Genomic DNA, 21845 nt, shown 5'->3' with positions numbered 1-21845 from the left:
AGACTGCTGTGTAGAAAGAGAAACCTTCCTTCTAGTCTTGTTCCTCTTGTGAGGTACTCGGTTGTAGCATAATCACTTTCCTTGTTATGAAGGAAATGATTCAAAACAATGACTTGGGGACTGAGTTGGGCAGGATGAGTGAAGTGACTCAGCTTTCATCTGCCTGCAAGTACTCTAGGAATTGCATTGTTACAGAGGTACTGGCCTTAAGGTATCTATAAAATATGGCAGTCCCTTTCTGCTTAGCCACTTCTTAAAAAGCCTGCTACATAAATCATAAAACATGAATGATGACTTCATATTTTCTGTAAGTGGTTCTGCCAGTACTGTTCTCTAGTAATGTTTTGGAAACCTGTAGACTAAAATACCAAGCTTTACTAAATAGTCCAGAAGATGACTAAGCTTATGGCAAGCTGGAGAAAAACGTGGATTTAAAAGTTGGATTCTGTTCTTGTTCACTGAACAAAATATTCTGAGCTCTTATCTAATAGTTTTTTCTAAAATGAATTTGTTATGTGGATTTTTCGCAGACTCATAGGGGCATGTTTTCATTTTTGTCAAGATTATCAAATAGCTGGCAATAAATAACTGCTCTCCAAATGGTTGGACATTTGCTGCAAACTCGTGCTAATGAAGGTGAGGAACTAATGTGTTGTTACACTAATGTCAACATAGCTCTGAAACGCTACAAATCCTTTGACACAGCCATTTGTCAGTATATAAACAAAGTAGAATTTCTAGTCACTTGATTTCAGCAGGGCTTAAGCCACCTTTTGTGGAAGGGAGTAGGCAAGTGTTAACTTCCTGTTTTAGTTGAGTAGAAAACTCTAAAGTAATTTCAAATTTGACATTTCAATAAACCTATTTTTAGGTCATCTTTACTGATAGATCTGCCTGTGGAAGAATACAAGGTTGGTGCTGCTGCCTACTCAGACTGTAATTTAAATTCCTGAATTTGCAGGAGTGTATCTGTGCTGTCACAGCCACATTGGAGCTCTTTGTTAGTCATGGCTCTATAGAAAGCTCAAATACTGACCTGGCAGATTTGAGCAGAAGGATTCACTTTCTAAGATGCGTCTTATTTTTCAGTGGCTGCCAACTGTGTAATACTTCATTTAAATGAATAGTAATTGTGGTTGGATAGCTATGATAGTCTGAGAGTAGAATGAGATTAATATTTATGGAGAATAAATATTAGCTTGTCTAATAAAATGCCTTTGACCAGGAGGGAAGAGGTCAGCTTTTTGCAAGTGAATACTCTGAAACCTTTCGGTTCTCATGCTTAGTTATGCCCTAAATTTGTGCTGTCTGGAGAAGTCTGCAGGTATGCATTTGATCCGCTTTGGTCTAGACTTGCTTGTTTTATGTGTAAGGTGGATTAAACACATAGCTGGGCCTCCAACGGCCCTCTTACTATGCCATCTTACCTCTTTCCAGTCAGATTCTGCCTGGATAAACTTGTAGTTAACACAGCGATGAAGAGTGCAGGGTCTCTGCTAGCTTCTGAACTTCTTCCTCTGTGAGAGAAAGAGGGAATGGGCTGTTGAACAGGGAATTAGTGTACTTAAGTGGAGAATCTCAGAATGACTGAGGTGGGAAGTGGCCTCTGAAGGTCATCAGGTCCGCCTCCCCTGCTCCAGCTGGGCCACCCAGAACCAGTTGCCCAGGCTTGTGCCCAAACAGCTTCCTGATTCCTCTAAGGATGGAGATTTTCACCATCTGTCTCAGCAACCAGTGAGAATGTGCTTTGTTTCTCGTAGCTGTATGAAATCAAAGACTTGCAGACTCCGGAGGGAAGAAGTCCAATTACGTAATCAGTGACTGAAGCAGTTATGTGTACTGCTGCATATATTGGAAGCACTTGCACAATAGCCAAGCCATATCAGCAAGGTGGACATGGACAAGTTGGTGTGCATTTATGGTTTTGTATAGGTACAAGCATGTCCTTTAAAGGCAACTAGATGTTTGCACAAAAATGACTGGTGGCATATAGACATTAGAAAGATTGGACACTTTACAGGACAGGCCTGAGGATGGAAATAGTTTAAAAAAGCAGGTAAATCTAAAATCTCTTAGGAAGAAAAAAATACAGAAGTTCTTAGGAGCAGAAAGGTGGAAACCAATATCAATAACATAAAGGCTCTGAATTCCATTTGCCGGTATAGTGATAACAAGGGTAGTTCAGCTTGAATACCTCAATTTCTTCATGCCCAGAAACTACATATAGTAGTGACTCTTAAACAGATGTGAAAAGTGTTCTTTAGGAGAAATTAGGGCTACTTTTGCCTATGTTCTATGTACCTAAACCCCTGCTCTAGGTTATGGTGCCCACAAAATCTAGTGTGATGCAGTGGTGGGGGATACAGAAAAGCTGTACTGAAGAGACCTTGAAGTCTGATTAGCAGCAGAGTACTATAAAGTGTACAGTGACACCTTTTCCACCTTGATGCTCAAGAGGCAAGTTTCTGAAGTCAGAATTGTATTACTTAGGTAATGTTCTTGAGTACTTAACCTACACTTTAGATGAGAGGGAGAGCAAAGCTGTTTTCTGCCCTAGTGTGGGGTAAGATCACAGGAAATTAAGTCCTTATAAGGAAGGAAGGGGGACAATGTAGTGATGTGACAAGGCAGCAGTAATAAAAGTTTCTGTTGCAATGTCCTTCCCTAAGCATTTTTCATATCCCTCTCTCTGTAGACACAGCCTTTTTCAACTAAGCCTTGCTAACAAACTGTACAAAAGGCAATTTAGTCAGGCAATGTTCAGTTGCCCTAGGCAGAGCATAATTAGTTCTAGTAGTAAAGAGTGGAAATCAATGATTAATGTTTGAGAGATAACTAGTGGTATTAGTTTCCTGTGTGCTTCTTTTTTGTTTAATAGCATTACTTATCTTATCTTTGCTGTCTACCCATTGTAAACAGCTTTGTGGCACTAAGTTCTGATTAAGGAAACTATTTAATTCAGTTTCAGCTTTTGTCTGATAAACTCAACATGAGTTAGCTCCATGTAAAAGAGGAACCACTATGATAACTAAACTCTTCATAGGAAAAGTGGTGGCTGTTGGCTTTGAAAACTGGAGAAATTCTGGAACTGAACCTTGAACAATACAAATGCTAAACAATGTAGTAATGTAAATGTGGGCTGTAGCATGCTTATTCTTCTGCAAATGGTGTGACAGATGCTTATTGCTACTAACAAACTCACTTACAAACTTCCATAAATAGGATTTAACCTTGTTTTGTACAACTTTAATGCTTCTCAGCTGATTTGATATGTCTGTTGAGAAACAGGGAATTTTGTGTATGTGCATTGGTCATGAGGGTAGAGAAAATTACTTCCATATATTAATAATAAATTATAAACCAAGTGAATCAAGTAGAGTAGTAGCTTATGTTTTTACTAATCTAAGATTTCATGTACTTCAATGCAGTATTTCATGCGGAGTTGGGAGAGAAGAAAAGTATGCTTATTTCTCAGTAAATTAAAAAAGTTTTAAATTAATTGATGTTTCCTTTAATTTATGACTTAACGTCTTGAGGGTATTTCTTTTATTACCTTCACTTGTTAAACTGAGTGGATTTACCTCTGTCTGCTAATGTAGGCTATCCAAGGTATTGGGGAGTGTATGTGTGGCTTTGCTTCTGTGCAACTCATCATCATTATTGACTTTTGTTTAAGTCTGTCATGTTCTTTCGTGGGCTCCCGGTTGCACGGCAATTGTAGCATTATTACTGTGCATGTATGTTAAGCATTAACTGCTGGTGCAGTTCAATATTAAAGGAATCCCCGTGGCCCCAAAACAGTGGGTTTTTATGTGAAGGACAAATAAACCTTCAGTGAGAACTTAAAGGTTGTGTTGCCTGCCAGGAGATAAATAACAAAGGGACTTGTTTTGAGATGAAATATTGGAAGGTCTAGCTTTTTTGTTCTGAATGCAGGACCTGTGCAAGGCACACTTGAGGACAATCCATGAATAGTTTCCTATTTTGCTTTTAACACAAAAACTCCTTTTTGCTTCAAAAGGATCTGGGTAGTCCTATAAAAAATTCAGAGAAATGTGACTTTATTTTTTAATTCATTACTCTAGGAAGACTGTGTAATTCTGACCTATAGTTCATTATCGTTTCTTGTAAATAGAAGCCAAAGAACAAAAATAGTTCTAATTTCCACAGCTATTCAAATATTTACTTAGACAGTGGCTAATTATCCAGAAGGGGCCCAGCAGTTCTTGAAAACAGTCAGTAGAGACATCTGAGGTCCTTTAAAGTACAGCTTTGGTCCCTTGTGTTAGCAAGGTCAACAGTAGTTGTAGACTTCTGTCTGCCTGCTGTATTCAGCCTGTTACTGTCAGAGCCACATCCTTTGTATTGTGTGGTCTCTCTAGTCTTCAACTCACTACTTGGTATTTTCATGTAGTCATTGTGCAGTTACTATTCCCATCTTAAGCTGACATTTCAGAGATGCTTGTAGAGGGATAATTCAGGAAGGATGTGGAGGCTATATGGGAAAAGTAATTGAGATGATCATACAAATGACAAATAATTATTCTCAGTTATCTTTGGAACCAAATAAAAAAGCCAGAAGGAAAGTAAATGGTTAAAGGCAGGCTTGCAACTTCATACTTTGGTGCGTGAGAAGGTATTTGGGATATTACATGCCTAACTTTGATAAATCTTCCTATGAAAGAGTTCTAGGGTATATTTTCAAGGCCTTTTCTTAAACCATTTGGTGATGACTTCCCCTGTAATCCTGTAAGCGAGATTTTAGCCTGTGTTTATAAACTGTATGTAAAGTGGCTGTCTTCTGAAAGGAGTTGGGCTATATGACTGTAGCTGAAAATAACTTTAGTGTGTTTACTGATAAGCTTGCCATGGGGGTTTTCTGCCTTTCAGGCACCTTCCTTTCCCTTTCAACATGTATAGTGGTGCATTAGTGTAATACCACATAGTTTGGACAAACCTACTACAGGTAATAGTGCAGAAAAAATTAGAAGTGCTCTTATGTTGGACCTTGGTGCACTTCTTCTCAATTACTGGAATGGAACAAGAAACTGGGGCATGTGGAAATCTCTATTTGATTCTAGGGTGGAGTGGCCACATGCTGTCCTGCACAGGAGTAAGAGAACTTGCAATGCTGTGCTGTAAGCTGTGAAGAAGAATGGGAAGAAAAGAAGACTGTATGTCCATGCTAAAGGAGAAGGAGAATATAACATGTATTTTAGATTAAAAACTTTTCTTGTCACTGTTAGTTAAACTAACAAATTAGCAAATGTAGGGCAGCAGGCTGCTATGGTCTCTGGTACCTTAGTTCCTAGAGATATCTGAATGTGAGTCCTTGCCTAACCACACCAATTTTGCTTCTTGGATTTGCCTGAATAGTTTTTAATATGAAGATGAAACAAAACATTTACTCAAAAGTGCACTCATTTGTGCTGCTAGGCAGTTGCTCTGGCCATCAGGAATAGCTGTGGCTTGGGAGAAAATGCTTGCTCTGTTATACCAGTGCACCAGTGTTGTGTATAACTAGTGATGTGAAAACTCACCTCCTTTGATATTCAAAAGAATAACCATGCTCCTTACCTGAAGGAGCTGTATGGAAAATGAGCTTTGGCATAGACTTTGGCATAAAGATTCTTCAACCTTACAGTAATACAGCTTTTTTATGCCATTAAAATAGTTTAGAAAGGCTGTTGAGAGAAGGCAGAAAGTATCAAGAAATGTATTGTATTGAAAAAGAGAAACTTAAAGGACCTTATGTGTTGGTACCTGTTTATTTCTTTCTTTGCTATAAAGGCAACTCCCTAAACATGAGGCAGCACATACTTTTCTACTTTGGTGTGCTTTCTGCATTCAGTATCCATTGTTTTGAGCTGCATACAGCTAACATTGTTTTCTGTGGATGCTTGCTTTCTTCTTTAAAAATAATTAATCCAAAATTTAATTAAAAAAATCACTTTCCCAAACACAGTATTTCTTCATATTCTCATTTGCTGTATTTAGACTAATTTGTCTTGACATTGCAGCTGTGCTGCTCTTTGTGTTTCACAATCTTTGGAGTTTTGTTTCATTAAGAATGGAACTAAAGAATTTGGGGAAGGGGAGGGAAGAAGTGCTAGACTGTTAGAAGTTAATTTGCCGTAAACCAAAATGTTGAGAACAGATTACGAAAGCTATGAAGTGACATGTAAATGCTTGTTCAGTTTCACACTTGTGCGAAATAAGTCATTTAAGCTGTGAGCACATGAAATAGAAGTTTGGTTACAGCTACTGGGAATAGTTTGGTCTTATTGGTATATTCAAAAGCATAGAGGAACATGCTCAGAAGATTAGAAATTGATCTCTAGGTTCCAAAAAACTTAAAGGCTGAGCAAGTTTGAAAAACTAGCTCTACTCTGTTCACAACAGCTTTATACGTTCTGTCTCTCCTACCTAGTTTCTATCTATCTAAAGTATACTGCAGGTTAGAAAATTCATGTTCCCACTATGCTTTTGGGGTTTGCTTTTTGATTTTGGTTTTTGTTGGGATTTTTTTCCCCTTAAAAAAAGAAAAAGTTAATTTTGGGTGAAGAAGATGCTTAACTTGCATTTCTTGATGTTGAACACTGCATAACTCATAAATTCCCTGACTGTTCACTCACAATTACTTTCATCCTCTATATTCTACTTACTGGTTTCTCCTCAGCGTTGAAAACTATGGTGTATTTGTCATGAATAAATGACCCAGCTCTGACTTTAAATACTTCTATGTTTTGGTTAAATGTCTTCCTGTGCAGCTGTGAGAGGTAAAACTAAAGCTTCAAGGATCAAACCAGAAGGCAGATAGTTCAATTAAACCACTTGACTTGATTTGAATTATTTTGGGGACCTGGTTCATGACCTCTAATGCCATGGACAAAACCCATCTTTTTCTTGGTGTCTTCTAATTTTTTTTTAAATGGAGGATTAGGATGTCCATGCATCACCTCAGAAGACTAATGTGGTCTGTGTACCTGTTCAGACAAACTCCAGATGGGAAGGCCACCCAGGAGGCATCTTGCCCGAAACCAGTCAAACTCTTAACTAGTTTGTCAGCAGCACAACAAGCACACAGAAGACTTCAGGTCTGGTAGGCAGATGTAGTTGAAGCTGAAAGAAACTAGAAACTAGGTTGATCTGGTTTATGTAACGGGTGGAAAAACTGGGAATCAGAGTATGGAGGAAGCTGCTTTGATCAAGGACGTGTGTGGTGCCAGAAGCTCAGTAAGAACACTGATTTATTTAGGGATTGCTTATACCACGAAAGAATAACTTCACTTTGGGATTGTTTTTCCCAGCGAGAGGAGGCTGGGAGGAGCAGTGGGCAAGCATTTACTCTGAGCCTGGAAATGCATCCCCTGGTAGGGTGTGTCTGCCTCTGACAGTGCTTGTTTTCAAGTGCTGACTCCCAGCTGCTGCAGATGGCTGGAGGATGGCAGCAGTCGAGATGACTTTCTCTAACATTCATTTAGTGGAGATGCTCATAGTTGACTGCTAAGTTTTCTACATATGATAGTTATGCTATCTTTATAGACTCCCTCAGCTTCAGATTTTAAGTGGATTTTTGGGATAATGTGCCATGACAAAGTATAGGGCTTGATCTGAACAGGCTGTCTCAGAGCACTGAGGTCCCATGCAAAGATTTCCATGAATTTCTAACTGTCTAAAGCAGAGGAGCTGTAATTTTTTTTTTTCCAATTTAGCTATAAATGGCTCTTAAGAGATGACTTACATGAAGTGACTGTAGTTCTGCTACTGGGAGTTGCACAAGTCTGCACTTGAGATGCTGAAGACGTCACCCAAAAGTGTCCTCAACAAGCTGTATTTGTCATGTACCAACTTCATCTGATTGCAAATGGGTTACTCTGGCCACAAGCTCTGAAAGCTCAATTTTTATAATCTTTATGCTTTGACATAATATAGCATAGTTGAATGGGCTTTCTGAAATTTACTAATCTGGTTATGTTGCATATTTATATATACATATATACATATATGACTTTGAAAATTCTCTTCCTCAGCCAAGCTAAACATAGACACTTTAAGACACATAGTTATAGTTCACCATATTAAAAACAACAAAAAAAGAGGAGAAGAAAAAGCAGTGCCATAGCAAAGATAATAGCTTGGTGCACTTGCCTGTTCATCTCTTGGAAGACAATACTGACTCATATCTTGAAAGTGGTAGAAAAAATCTGTCGCTACTTCTTTCCCTTCTTTCTCTACCCCAAGACAAGCTTCAAGGCCCCTTTTCTGTAGCTGCTGTGTTTGCAGCCAGAGCTTCAGTCTGCATTATCAAGCTTTCTGGCAATGTGAGGTGGCAATCAGTCATTCCAATGTGATGTGGACAGATAGCTGAGACATAAGTGGAAACTGCTGATGAAGCTGACAAATGTTGGGGCGTGGAGTAAATGGTTTAGCAGGACTGAGCTGGGAGCGTGGATGTGGTACAGGGCTAGCACAGAGGATCAGGGCTGGCATACACACCGTTGGTGTTGCAGTGTGCAAGGCAGGCTGCAAATAAAGAACACTCTGTAAAACTTCAGTGCCGTCCAAGCGAAGCCTCTTTTTCGGGTGGCCATGCCCGATGATGACTCGGCTTTGTTGCCATGCAACATGGGAAGAGAGGCTGAAACTTTGTGTGCCTGGCACAGATTAGTTTAACAGCAAGCTGAATTCTTGTCAGAGGCTCTGTGTAAGAGGTTTAGAGATCTCTGCCATGAGGAAAGAAACAAACACAAGGCAGCTTGCACTCAGATTATTTTTTTTATAATTAGCTTTGTTATGTAGTTATGACAGAATCTAGGAGTTGTATGAATCAACAGTAGAAAAGGCAAGGAGTCAGGAGGTCTGTTAATCTTCTATCATCTGCCAGCTGTCCAGTGAAAACACTCTTTTGTGTGGTGTTAGGAGGTCTGGATTAGTCATTTAACACCTGCAGGCAAAAATGTTGTACAAGAACATGTGAAAATCATTAGAGCAAAACTGTCCTGACGTCTGTGATTGGAAAATGCAGACAGCATAAGAATGGAATTAGACGGATTCAGCTGTAGTTTGCATGTCTTTTTAAGAATGCAGCTGACAAGGCTCAAACCAACAATTAAGCAAGTAGGAAATACTTAAGGGGCATTTGCATGCTCCGAGTTTGGATAAAAATTACATGGGAAGAGTTGGGTTTTGGGAGTATAAAGCATTCATGGTACTGAGTGAGCTGGAATAAATTAGTAGCTCTGTCACTAATAGATTAACATATTAACTAGGCATATCTGTGATTAAAAAGCATTGTCTGAAGTTCTTGGGCCATTTAGAAGTGATCTCATATAGTACACTGACACCCTAAAAGCTGAAGTACATCATGACTACACATACCATTTTGCTACTTCATTGATTTTTGTTGTAAATATGGTGCCCTGCTTAATACTCATTTAAAATGGGGAAGTGTTGAGTCAGCTTCAGAAAAGAGATGACAAAGATAGGCATTCTGGTAGGGGTGATCTTCCAGCAAGTACCTTCAATGTGTGTTGATTATAACTTAATTTTTTTAAAGGGGTTAACTCTGACTCAGGTTTTTAAACAGAAACAAACTTTGTTATAATTAAAACACAAAAATTGGAGGTTAAAGTTTCATCTTGAGACTTGCTTTGAGTTTTTGTTTTATTTTTAAACTTTTAAGGAATTAGTAACACAAATGTGTATCTTTTTAGCTATAGCAGTGCTGTAGATACTAATAAAGATGGGAAGTAATTTAAACTAGCAGATGTTGGCTCTATTGTAGGTAAAAAGTAACAACAGCAAAAACTCCACCTGTAGTGTTTCTTTTAATATAAAATTCCTAAGACAATAAGTTACTTGGCTAACATTAGCAATATCTGACTTAAAAAACACTGTAAATAATTAGAACTGATAATTGGTACTGGTCTCAACAGAGATGTGCTAGATGGTGTAATTAAACACTTTGCATTTCGTTTTCTGTCTTTTAAAAAATGTGGCTTCCATTTTAAGGTCAAATTATCTCCTTCTGATAACTAGTCTCTTCTGGAAAAATAAACATGTCTGAGCTCAATTGATCCTTCAACCTTAGGATTTCTGCAGATATAATCCTTGCTGCCTTGCTCTCTGGATTCACAAACAAGTTGTAGGTTTTCTGTTAGCATTTTTGGCAAACTCAAGTTCAAAACCTGTAAAATGATTGTATTTCTATATTCGTGATAATAAACTGAGAGTTTCTGAGAACTCATTGCTAATGTAACTTGTTCATGAAGTGGGTTTTTTTTACCTTTATGTTGCTTATGTGTACTTTGTTTTTTGTTGTTTTCTTTTTGTAGACCACTAAAGCATTCCTTCCCAAGATGCTGGAAATGAACCATGGACACATTGTGACAGTTGCAAGTTCCCTGGGGCTATTCAGTACTGCTGGAGTGGAGGTTTGTTAGATTATAATGAACAAAAAATTTGGCACTTTTTGCCAAAGATAAGTTATTTAAATATTATCAGCTAGAGGAAGTAAGGTCAAATCTTCAAAGATATTTGGAGTTTATGGTGCTGAGTACCATATCAACACATATCAACTGTGAGTGGGAACCACAGGACTTGGGCAGGCAGTGCATTCATTTTCTTAGATGGTGGAGTTGGCACTTAGAGCAAAATCCTGGGATGGCTGGGGCTTTCAGAATGCCAGGTGATCTTTGAATTACCTGATAAATTTAGGAACTTGAAAGGAGACATTTAGCCTATTATTGTCAAGATCTTCAGTGCTAAGCTTGAAGCCAAAGGCAAGGACTTTCGAAAGTAATGTTTCTTGTTTCTGTGAGGAAATGACTGCAGACATTCTAGAATATATGGTTCACCTGCTTCACTAGCAGGTGTTTGAGAACTCCGGTTTGTGAGACTTGTCTGGTGCATAAAAATAAGTTAGGACTAGAGCTTGTCATTTTTTAAAGTCATTAGTACAAATGCAAGTGTGAACAAAAAGCATCCAGTTAGTGAAAATGAATTAAGGTGTCTAAAATAATAATGGTCATATTGCCCCATAAGCATAGGCTTCTTTGCATATGGGTAAGGCTCAACCAGGACCTTAAACTGCAGTGTTTCATAACCTAAATGAAGGAAGATGGTGTAACTTAGGGCTTTTTAGAGTGTTTACTGTCTTGAGAAAGCTACAAGGAATTTCCTAGACTGGGTGTGACCACCAACAGAGATGGACGCATCCAACTGAAAACACACTAAGTTCAGCAACAATAAAAAGTAATTGCATAGTCAGCAGTAGTGTTTTTGTGCATCCCATAGAAAAACTCAAATCTTGGTTGCATCTTCTGTTGAAACTAACCTTAAAAATAACACTTTTAAGATTTTTACACCTATGCCCTGCCAACTCTTGAAGCTTTTTCAAATCTGACCCAAGGTAGTATTAGGTATCTCAGTCCTTTGTTGCACCATTTATTATTAAGCAAACTGGTAATTGGAGTAACTTGTCATGTGAGCCTGCCTGATTCAAAGACTTGAATCCAAGGTAATATCCTCCTACATTCAGCTTTCCTGCTTTCATGGTTCTGTGATAATTACCTCAAAAGTAAAGTGATAAATGAGTTGATGTAGTGCCCTATTCAGTGGGTGTCTTTTGTTGTTGCTTTGAAAATGTGTGCAGAATCACCTCAGGTATGCTGGCTTTGAACATCATTCATATCTGTCTCTTTTTTTTTTTTCCTGCTTCGTTCATTGCCAACACAGGATTATTGTGCCAGCAAATTTGGAGCTGTGGGCTTCCATGAGTCTTTGAGCCATGAATTGAAGGCTGCTGAAAAGGATGGAATCAAAACTACTTTAGTCTGCCCTTATCTTGTAGATACAGGAATGTTTAGAGGGTGCAGGATCAGGTGAGTAGAATTCTCCTTCTGCTCTGTGCTTGTAGTGCCATAAAAGTGTTTAAAGGTAACTCAAGTGTTACCATAAAAATATTAAATATTATATCTGCTTTAGAATATGTTAGTGTTAGACTCAAAAAGAGGCTTTCTGAATTCACTGTCTTCTGTCCTTTTGTACACAGACAATGCAAGTTTTGAGCTATAGTCTTTGTAACTTAACAGTGAATATAAAAAAGTTCCGAAGAAATTGAGTTAATGAACTGTTCACTGGGGTCTGTGGTCCTTTGGGTATCATATTAATCTGTCCTAATCAAATGTTCCAGAAAAGAAATTGAGCCTTTCCTTCCACCCTTGAAACCTGAATACTGTGTGAAACAGGCTATGAGAGCCATCCTTACAGACCAGCCAATGATCTGCACACCTCGCCTCATGTACATGGTCACCTTCATGAAAAGGTAAGAACTGAAGTGCCAGTTATTTGGCAGTGCAATCCACAAAATACATGAGCATGTCCAGTTTCATGATGCAAGCACCCTCCCACCCACACAGGCCATAGGTGCCATTTTGCTAGAATTCATAAGTCTCTCTTGGCTTGCAAGCTTGTAGGTTGCTTGCTTGTAGGTTGCTTGCTTCATTTAACTGAGGTCCTGTGTATCTATGCATCTTGGTTTTAACCTTCTTGTATCTTCCATCCTCCCACGATTCCTATTTTCTTTTTAACAGACTATTAATTCCACTGTTTGAGTTCCTCTTTAGGAATGGGGCATGAGGCAGCTCTCAGCAGAGGAATCTCTAGCTGCTTGTTTCTAGAACAAGCATGTGAGAAGGCCCTTCCTACCTGCAGATTCTTCAGAACTTGCACAAATATGCTAGATAAACTGAAAATTGGTGCTTTCAGAACTAATTTTCAGAGTCTTAAGTTTGGCAAAAGGTCTATTTAAAGGAATTACTTCTTTCATTCTAACACACTGCAGTTTTAGAATGAAAACTGTTTTAATCTGTAACCAGGCTAACATTTCAGTGGTGCCAGATAATGCAGGAGCTGCTTCAATTCCTGTGATATAACATCGCTTGAATTCTAGTTTATGGAGAACAGCTTCACAGGCATCTGTGTTTTGTTTTAAATCTGTAGTGTATGGGAGGAACATATAAAATATAGTATTGTATTATTTTCTTTCTGCAAGTGATGGTTAAAACTGAGCACCTTGGTGTTTTTTATTCCACTTACAAGGTGGTTATTCTCCTCTGGCTCAAGTGTCTCTTGGTGGACAGGCTCATCAAAAAATAGAGGTATATTCACTGCTCACCTCTTTCCTGGAAGAGAGATGTATATGTCTATTCTGACACCAAATGAAGGCCACTGTCAGTGTATTTAAGAACTAACTCCTTCACCCAGAAGCTCAGAGGGTGCTTCAATGCTTCCTGCACAGGCGGTGCCTTACAGCAGCAACAGCCACATCAAAAGCCCTTTGGGTTTTCTTGGTTCAACACTTCAGCTTCCAACAGGGAGATCAAAGCTTCTGCATAATCTGTGCCCCAGGCAGCAGACTTTAGATCAAAGGCCCTCCAGTCACTGCACAAGCAGTGCTGCTGGCACTGGAGACACCTGTACCAGTGACATCTACTTCTTGGTGCTTCAGTGGTCATCACTCTTAATGGCTGGAATTGTACTGCTTGCCACTGAACAAGTGCCTGCTGCTGTTCCCAGGGCCTGAGGAATCTCATTTTATTCTTTCACTAGAGCCCCTGAGTATTACACTTGAAATAAAAACAATATTTTGTTCATGTGATAACAAGGGGAAGATCTGTAGCCAGGTATCCATCACATAATCACCTCTTGGAATTTTATCTGGAGTGGGGGAAGGAAATTGCTCTCTTTGCTTTGGACCTTTCTTCTTGAGGATGGATGATTGAGTTTAGAGCATAAATCAAGGTTGTTAGACATCTGGTGATCAAAGAATGGCATTAACTAACACTAATCCCACATTAAAGAATATCTTAAATGTCTGATGACCTCTGCTGATGTGGCTTTTAGCAGATGCTTTGCTTTTACCAAGCCTTCTGTGATGCCCTTGCCCCCTCATCCCCCCGCCCCTGTTCTTTAAAACAAGATATTATACTGCTTGTGTAGAAACAGAAAATCTGGTCTAAAATGGAAGCATGTGAATAAACAGCTTCTTTCTCCTTTCTGCTTGCCTGTATGATTGGGACTCTAGAATTTCAATTCTCTCTGAAAGTAACCCTGTGAAATAAAAATCCCTGAAGTCTTTTAAGAATAATTTCTAATAGGTATTATATTGTTTTTAAGGAGACCAAGTGCATAGTGCATGTAAGTACATGTACTTAAAAGTGCATGTAAGCAGAGGTTTTGTTTTATGCTGTCTTCTAACAAATCTATAACCTCTTTTTCTCAGTATTCTGCCATTTGAAGCAGTGGTATGCATGTATCGATTTCTGGGAGCAGACAAGTGTATGTATCCTTTCATCGCTCAACGGAAACAGGCTACAAACAACAATGAAGCAAAAAATGGAATCTAACACTTTTGGATGGACTAACATTTATAGGTGAATGCAATAATGTTACATGACTGAATTGCAAAGTGCACTTGCATCTAACCGATGCAAATGTCAACATCTTACTGTGGCATTCTCTTGGGTCCTAAACCTGTGTATTGAACTCTAAAAATCAATGGATTTTTATATACTGTAAATAAAACTGACTAGAGTACTTGGGAAATCTGATAGGTAACTCAAATGAATTTACAATGTAGCTGCCACCATTGTCCTTTAGAATATCACTGTATGTACAGTAAACTAGTCATACTACTTGTTGTAGGGATGCACTGTGTGATATCTCTTCCTTAGTCTGCTAAGGCTTCTAAGAGCTGTCTCCAACCAGAAGATGGAATGCTTCAGAAGTGGTTTGACTTTCCTCACGTTACTTGGAAGGGAGGGAAATCTTGCAATTTAAGCTACTGCTCATGATCTTACAGCAAATTCAAGGACAGTTTCTGAATGCATCTCTTCACTCGTTCACCCACGTTCTCTAAAGGACACATGGCCAAATTGTGGTGTAATTCTCTTTTGTTGCAACTGTGTGTGTTCTATTTAAACAAAGATGAAAAGAAATTTGTAAATCTCTGCCAATTCAAAGGCAAATGTCTTACATACTGTCAAAGCAAACTTGTACTGGGCATCTGGTTTTTTTTAGGAATGCAGTCAGTGATTTCATTTGACTTTTTTTCCAAGTTGACTTATTTTGAAATATGCTCTGTTCCATTTCCCACTATATGTCAGAGTCCAATTTACTATTATGGACTACATGTTTCATTTCTTCTTCCTCATTCTTACTTCTGACAGAGTTCCCCCACCCCCCAAGGAAACTGTTGTGTTGAATTCTCTAACTGGACTTGTGCCTAAAAGACAAAGCAACTCAGCTGAGATACAAACTGTTTATGTAAATGCTGGTCATATGCCAATTATTAGCAAAGGAAAAATAGAATAATGCCTGATGCAACTCTACATGCAGAATATGAAAGGGTGTAAAGATTTTTTTTTGAGTTGTACTCATGTTGTAGAACAGCAAATTACATTTTTACAGTATTTTTTGTAAAGCGAACGATTTTGTGCCTTGAATTTGGTAATCTGTATTAGTGAAGCATTGTAAAAGTGAAATTCTACCTCTGTATCTTAATGTATACCATCCACTTGTAAACTACTATCAGAAAAATTGTGATTACTTTTTTTAGAATGTCTTGTTAAATAGTGACCAATGCCTGTGGTTATTAAAGTGAGCCACCTTTTCCTTAAAACGGTGATTGGAATGTTTCCTTTAAAGACTGAACTAACACAAACTACTTGTTCCACAGCTCTTTGTTGTCAACACAGATCAAATATTTATGGCTCAACTCCTGTATCCACTTTGTCAGCTACATGGTTTACAGTGTAATCTTCTGAAGGCTAGCAGTAGGTACTGCAAAACTGAGCTTTTGACAATTTTGTCTTCCAAACTCACTGATGAAGTAGCTGGTTCAAGAGATTATGAAGAGTATTAATTTTGATGTTCTATAGAGCTGCATTCAGGTCTTTAAAAAAATGATCTGGTGTGGATGCAGTTTCAGTACAGCTGTAGCTATTACTGTAGTTATATACATAGCACACATATAAAATAAAAAATTGGTATCTGTGTCAGGAACAGTGTTGTTAACTAACTCTATTTAGAAACTAATTGAAAGTAGAAGAAAATGTTTACGTTAACCCTTACTCCAAATTCCATGCTCTTTCGAAAAAGTCATTGGAAGATTTCCCCAGGGCCAAATTACCTCCCATGTTCTTACAGCAAAGTCACTAAAAGCAAGTACAACAAATTTATTCTATGGCATAGCATCATTGTATTGCACTTCTGTTTTCTAAGATATCTCAATCTCTGCTGCTGTGTCAGACTAAGAAGCAACTTTTCAAGTCTGATGTATTGATACTTGACACTAACTAGCTTGACAGAAAAGGAAAAATAAGAAGCTGACCACCAATACAAAGGTGTTCTATAAAGCATTCTGCTAATTTACAATGTTTACTTTAAAAGCAAGTTTCAAGGCTTGTAGAGTTTTACTTTATTATTGGATGTGCGATCATCCTGGTTTCTCTAAATTTACTACCTTTTCTGTCAGTTCTTCAGCTGTGTGGCTGGTGGGTGGCTTGTGGCTGTTGATCTCTGTGAGCATGTTTCTAAAACTCATTCTCTTAACTTTTCATCTTCTATTCAAATGTCAGTGATACACATAAAGAAAGGGAATACCAGATGCCTTATAGATCTAATGAGAGTTGCTTGGGGGGAGAATCTTTGAGTCTCTGTAGTGCTTGTCTTGCAGAGTGGGAGACTGAGCATAAATTTAATTCAAGCCTCCAAACGAATTCAGCTTGTTAGTTTTTCTGATACATATGGGCTATTTTGGAAATAATCCCAAAACTCCTGTCACCTCTAGTCACACCTTAAAAAAAATCATGTAAAGAAGTCAATCTTAGCTCTCCATGAAGGTTTTCTGTTTACTGGATCACTTCCCAGTTGAATGGGTGATTCCTACAAAGCAGGAAGACATTTGTGACAGGATGGAATGGCAACTGGGGTATCCCTTGTTTGTATTGCCCTAAATTGCTGCAAATACCATGTGATGGTGAGAGTTTCCTTTAACATTGCAATCAGAAACTATGAAAATTGTGTCTCTTGTGGGCTGTGACTGAAAGACTGCTAATTCACATAAAGCCAGCCTAGTTTAAGTAAAAGTTCTAGTTTAATACTTTAGACTAGTAGCTTAATATAGGAACTTTTCCTTCATTCTGTAAGACAATGCCATGAAAGATTACTGTTAAACCCAGAGGAGCTGATATAGGTGCACCTCTTGGTATTTTTTGTCTTGCTGTAACAACCTGGTGGGATATGCAGCTGATGAGAGTTTTCTCAGACAGTTCCTATCTTAATAGTGCTAAGCTTATAGCCGTGTAAACAGTGTGTTTGAAGATCATTCTGTAGCAGTCCACTTCCCAGTGAGCAGGACAATTTGCATCACTGGTTCATCTATAGGAGGCTTCTAGGGTTTCTCCTCTATTTCCTAGTCTTTAAAAAGAATCTAGGGTTGCCAGACCTCTAAACTTGGTGTACCAACTCAGCCATTGGAATGAGATAGACAAGTTTAGTATCCTTGCTTTTGGTGTCAGTAGTTTCCCGTATCATGTGCTTATAGGTTATTTTATGTATTAAGGTAGTTGCAGCTTGGAGCACCTAAGCTGAATGTCCATTGTAATATGAATTGTTCTTCCCCCCATTAGGCCTGTCTGTGTATTTAGAGTTGGTAACACACAATATATATATATTTACCTTACCTCATAAGGACTTGTGCAGAAGACCTGAGTGAGGTGAGGTAATCAGGAACAATACCCTTTAGTTTCATAATGAATAAATAATTCAGCAGCAACCATTATTCTTAACATGCAAACACCATCATAATCTGTCCTAACTTTTGTGTATAGACAAACCCTTAGGAGTCTTATCTTCAAGAGCAACTTGGAAAAATTCAGAGGGATCAGAGCTGTGTCATGAATGCACATAAAGGAGTAAGTTATGGGCCACTATGGTTCTGAAAGTGGGAGCCTGCTCAAGAATTTGATGCATATAAAATCAATAACCTAACCTCTGAATTTTATTCCTAATTTTTCTTGTGTCTCTGGGTAGATAAGTCCTCTGTTCAACAAAAAGGGATAATCATAATGCAAATGGTAATTGAGTAAGAATTTAACCTCAGGAGTTTGTTTCTTTCCATTAAAACCCAGGTTTTCCAAGTACAGATGCTTTGGGGCTCTGCTCAGCTTTCCATTGCAGCCAAGTTCATAGCCCACAAACAGGAAATAAAACTATCACAGAGATGAGGTCTTCTAGCAGTCCCTGAAACAGCAGATCAGGCAGAATCGTTGATGAGGGCACCTATTTAAGTGTTACTTTGTTCTGAGGCCCCTAAGCCTAAATTCCAGATGTTTAGTCACACAGCTTGCAAAAAAAGGCTGGAGAGTCTAGGGACAGTACCCAACAAAGTTAGAAATGCAGTTACAGAAACCCCAGACCCCTGGTATTCTAATTAGCTTGCCATGGTTTTTCCCTGACCATTAAAGGCTGATGTATCTAATGACAGAAAGTGTGGCTTTATAATGGCTTCAGTGAAATGAAGAAATTTATATTAACTTTATTTAAACATAGCTTAAGTAGACAACCCAAATATTTAAAATAACTTTAGAAATAACATTCCAGCTTACATACTTATCTATCTGCTTAGTGCTGACAATACACAAACAATTCATTTCTTCCACAATTGCTTTTTTTTCAGCTAAATGATGAAGGTTCAGAAGTCAGGATCAAGTGTTTGTGTGTGTTTGTGCCTAAGTTAAATTGGCAGGATGTTTGGTTCCCTCTTCCTAAGCAGGGTAATTGTAGCACTCAGTTAAGGAGCCACAATGTATTTGGAAAAAAATCAAACCTTTAAACACATCCCTGTCTGTACAGGTTGACCAAACTGCCTTTAAGATGTTACCTATTCTGATTGAAAAAATTTTGGCAAACAATGTGCCTGGGCCAGTGCCTATGGCACTGGAATGACTGGAGCTTTTCTCTCCTAATCCAATTATCAATAAAAGCTGCTGAGGCAGTAAGATATGGGGAATAGCTAATGCTGAAGCATTTGGAAAGTTAGTAGCTGTATTCAGGGACAGGTTCTTAGTGGGAGAGGAAGAATGGGGTGCTAAGATGGCTCCAGGGATCTCCCCTTTGTACCTGCTCTAGCAGCTCCTGTTGTAGGGTGTGTGCATGCACAGTGTCTGCTTGTGCTGACATCGAGCCCTCCCTTCCCATGGCAGCTGCAGGCAGCCCCAGCCCTGAGCTCATCCACCAGGGCTCTTCTACACACAGCCCTGCACAGGGGTTATTCTGAAATAGCTGCACTTAAGTGTGTGAGGCTCTGTGTGTGTGTGCTACCTTTATATCTTGCAATAAGCATAAACTGTTCCAGCCCAACTTAAACAAGAAGGATACTCTGGAGTAAGATGTTCTGCGACCTGGGACTTGGGACTAGCCAATGCCTTTGGAATGCCTGTCACACTGCCATTTCCATCAACCATCACATCTAAACAAGCCCTCAGAAGATAATTACAAACTTTCATTCAGATGCAACCACTTAAGATACAGATAAGCAAAGTTAGCTTAAACTTGTTCTATTTTCTTAACAGGCAAGTGCATTTGGATCCATGTTTAGAACAAATGTTACTCCATACAAGTTAGGTCTCTACACAGATCAGTAGTTAATGGGCAAACGGAAGCATCCCACAGTGATTAAGGATGTTAGGTTATCCTGCCGTGCTGAGACCCAGGAATATTGACCTTCGCACTGTTTTAAAAGAGCTTCTCCCTACTTAAACCTTTGGCATGTGAGGTAAGGAGTTACATGTCAACAGTAGAATTGGAGCGGCGGGTGGAATTAAGGTCTCCCAAATATCTCCAAATTTAGCTAGTGTCAGTGCTCTTCATTTTATTGGTGTCTTCAGAGGTCTCACCATCAAGTCTTGTCTCGTGGCTCCTATTAATTCGCCATGGTAGCAGCAGTGGGAGCCCTCATGCAGATACAGCTCCAAAGGCCCAGTGTCTCCTCAAGATCTCTGCTTTCCCAGGGCATCCCTGTGAACTGCAGTGCTTGAAATGCTGAGGGTTGCCAGCTTCTTATCCAGCAAGTCCTCACCGTGGTGGAAAATAAGCATGAGGCAGATGTGACCAAAGCTTCCATTGGAGACATCATAAACTAGAACAGTCCAGCAGAAGCATTGACGTGTGGATTTCCTCATCTCTTGTATCCACAATCCAAAGAACCTGATAAAAAAATGCCAGCTTTTCTCTGCTTGCAGTGACTCTAAACAAAGGTAATGTAAACTGTATTTTATTTTTGAATTACAGAAGTGATCACTTGTTCAGTTCTTTAAAAATTTTGACATTAAAACTAACATATGACTCGTGTGATACATCATCTGTTAGCATGTGAAAAATAAGGTACTCCATTAGTCCCAGGACTAACCTGAGAATTTTGGAGGAATACTAGAGTGGTCCTGAAGATCCAGGTTATTCAAGTAGTCATTCAGTCTCTTTTTATTTTGTGTAGCAAACTAGAAAAAGTGAAGCAATTAGGAGATGTATAATTGTTCTTACTAGATGGGATAACAAACTAAGTAACAACAGGCCTATGAAGAGTTTATAAGCTTTGGGAGTATGTTTTAAAAATAATTTTAACTATATTTTAATATGGAATCCTTATTTATAGGCAGAGCACTTCTGAGCCACAGCTGTTGGTAGATGGTGTTTTCTCAAGGAAATAACTCATTTCTCCTTTGCTTAAAGGGAACAGTAGTAACTTTCACCAAGCCGCAGTCCAGGCCAGGCTGGGGCTGGGACTGAGATGGGGACAAGGACCAGAAGATCATTTGTCCCCAAGTTCTTCGTACCTAGAAAAAATGCTAACTTTTAGCTGAAATTATTGCCTACAAAAGCCTTAGAGGTAATTGCTCCCAGAGTCTCCAACAACCAACTTTTACTTTCTCTTTTTGGTATTATAAATATTTGCAGTCCCCTGTGGAGGTTCTCCTCTGAAGACCTAGAGCACCTAATAGGAGCAGTCAGGTCAGCCAAGGTAACCCCTTATTACTGAAGGGACAAAATTGCACATGGAATTCCACAACCCTTGAGCTTGTGGGACCCAAGTTTCTTGTTTTCTAAAAAAAACCTGCATATTTTAATTTTTTTCCTTCCGCCGATGCTTGAATGATCAGATGTGGAGATCCTGTCAGTGTTCCTGGGATTCACCTTGGGAAGTCAAGCCTTTGTTACTAAATATTTGGAAACAGACCTAAAATTATACTCTCACTGGGGACTCATAACACAATCTGCTGCCTTGAAAATTCTTACACGAAACAGCTTGTGGGACTGGGATGGCTGGGAAGCGGGGAAACTAATACGGCACTCTGGGCCAGAGGGAGCAAGGCAGAGCAAAAGCTAAAGCCCCACTGGGAAATTCATTAACCGCAGCTCCTACAGCTGCTGTAACTTCCTGCTCTGTCACTGTCTGGAGCTTTTCCTCGAGTCTCACTCCCTGCAGACAATTCCAGTGTCATGGTCAGGATTCTGAGCTTTCTCACCTGCTGAGGTGCTGCATCCTGGCCTCCTCTTCCTGCCGGGGCTGCCAGCTCTGGTCCCAGGGGAACAGAAACCCAATTGCATGGGCAGTGATTTTCACAAGGGGAAGTTTTTCACCATCATCTTTGTGATTTTGCTTCTCTCCCAGCCTACACTGGGAAGTTTCAAGTGCCTTCAACAAAGCAGGAGAGAGGGCTACCACCTGCAGTCTGGTCCATGCATGGAGGTGATTTTTTGGACCCAGCTTTCTAAGCTAG

General features: G+C 39.1%; 1 protein-coding gene across 1 annotated transcript in view; it reads left to right on the top strand.

Annotated features, from left to right (window-relative positions):
- The window catches only part of RDH10 (retinol dehydrogenase 10), a 25859-nt gene extending 10174 nt beyond the window's left edge, over nucleotides 1–15685 (top strand). The window contains exons 3-6 of the mRNA XM_014307842.1: nucleotides 10338–10436; nucleotides 11740–11885; nucleotides 12197–12328; nucleotides 14288–15685. Of these exons, the coding sequence (XP_014163317.1) occupies nucleotides 10338–10436; nucleotides 11740–11885; nucleotides 12197–12328; nucleotides 14288–14411 (501 nt within the window). The 3' untranslated portion in view covers nucleotides 14412–15685. The remainder of the gene's footprint in view (nucleotides 1–10337; nucleotides 10437–11739; nucleotides 11886–12196; nucleotides 12329–14287) is intronic.
- The last annotated feature ends 6160 nt before the right edge of the window (nucleotides 15686–21845 follow it).

The sequence above is a fragment of the Geospiza fortis genome, unplaced genomic scaffold (genome assembly GCF_000277835.1).
Source record: "Geospiza fortis unplaced genomic scaffold, GeoFor_1.0 scaffold121, whole genome shotgun sequence".
Lineage (NCBI taxonomy): Eukaryota > Metazoa > Chordata > Aves > Passeriformes > Thraupidae > Geospiza > Geospiza fortis.
The sequence above is the reverse complement of the archived record's forward strand: the minus strand, read 5'-3'. Positions and strand labels throughout refer to the sequence as shown.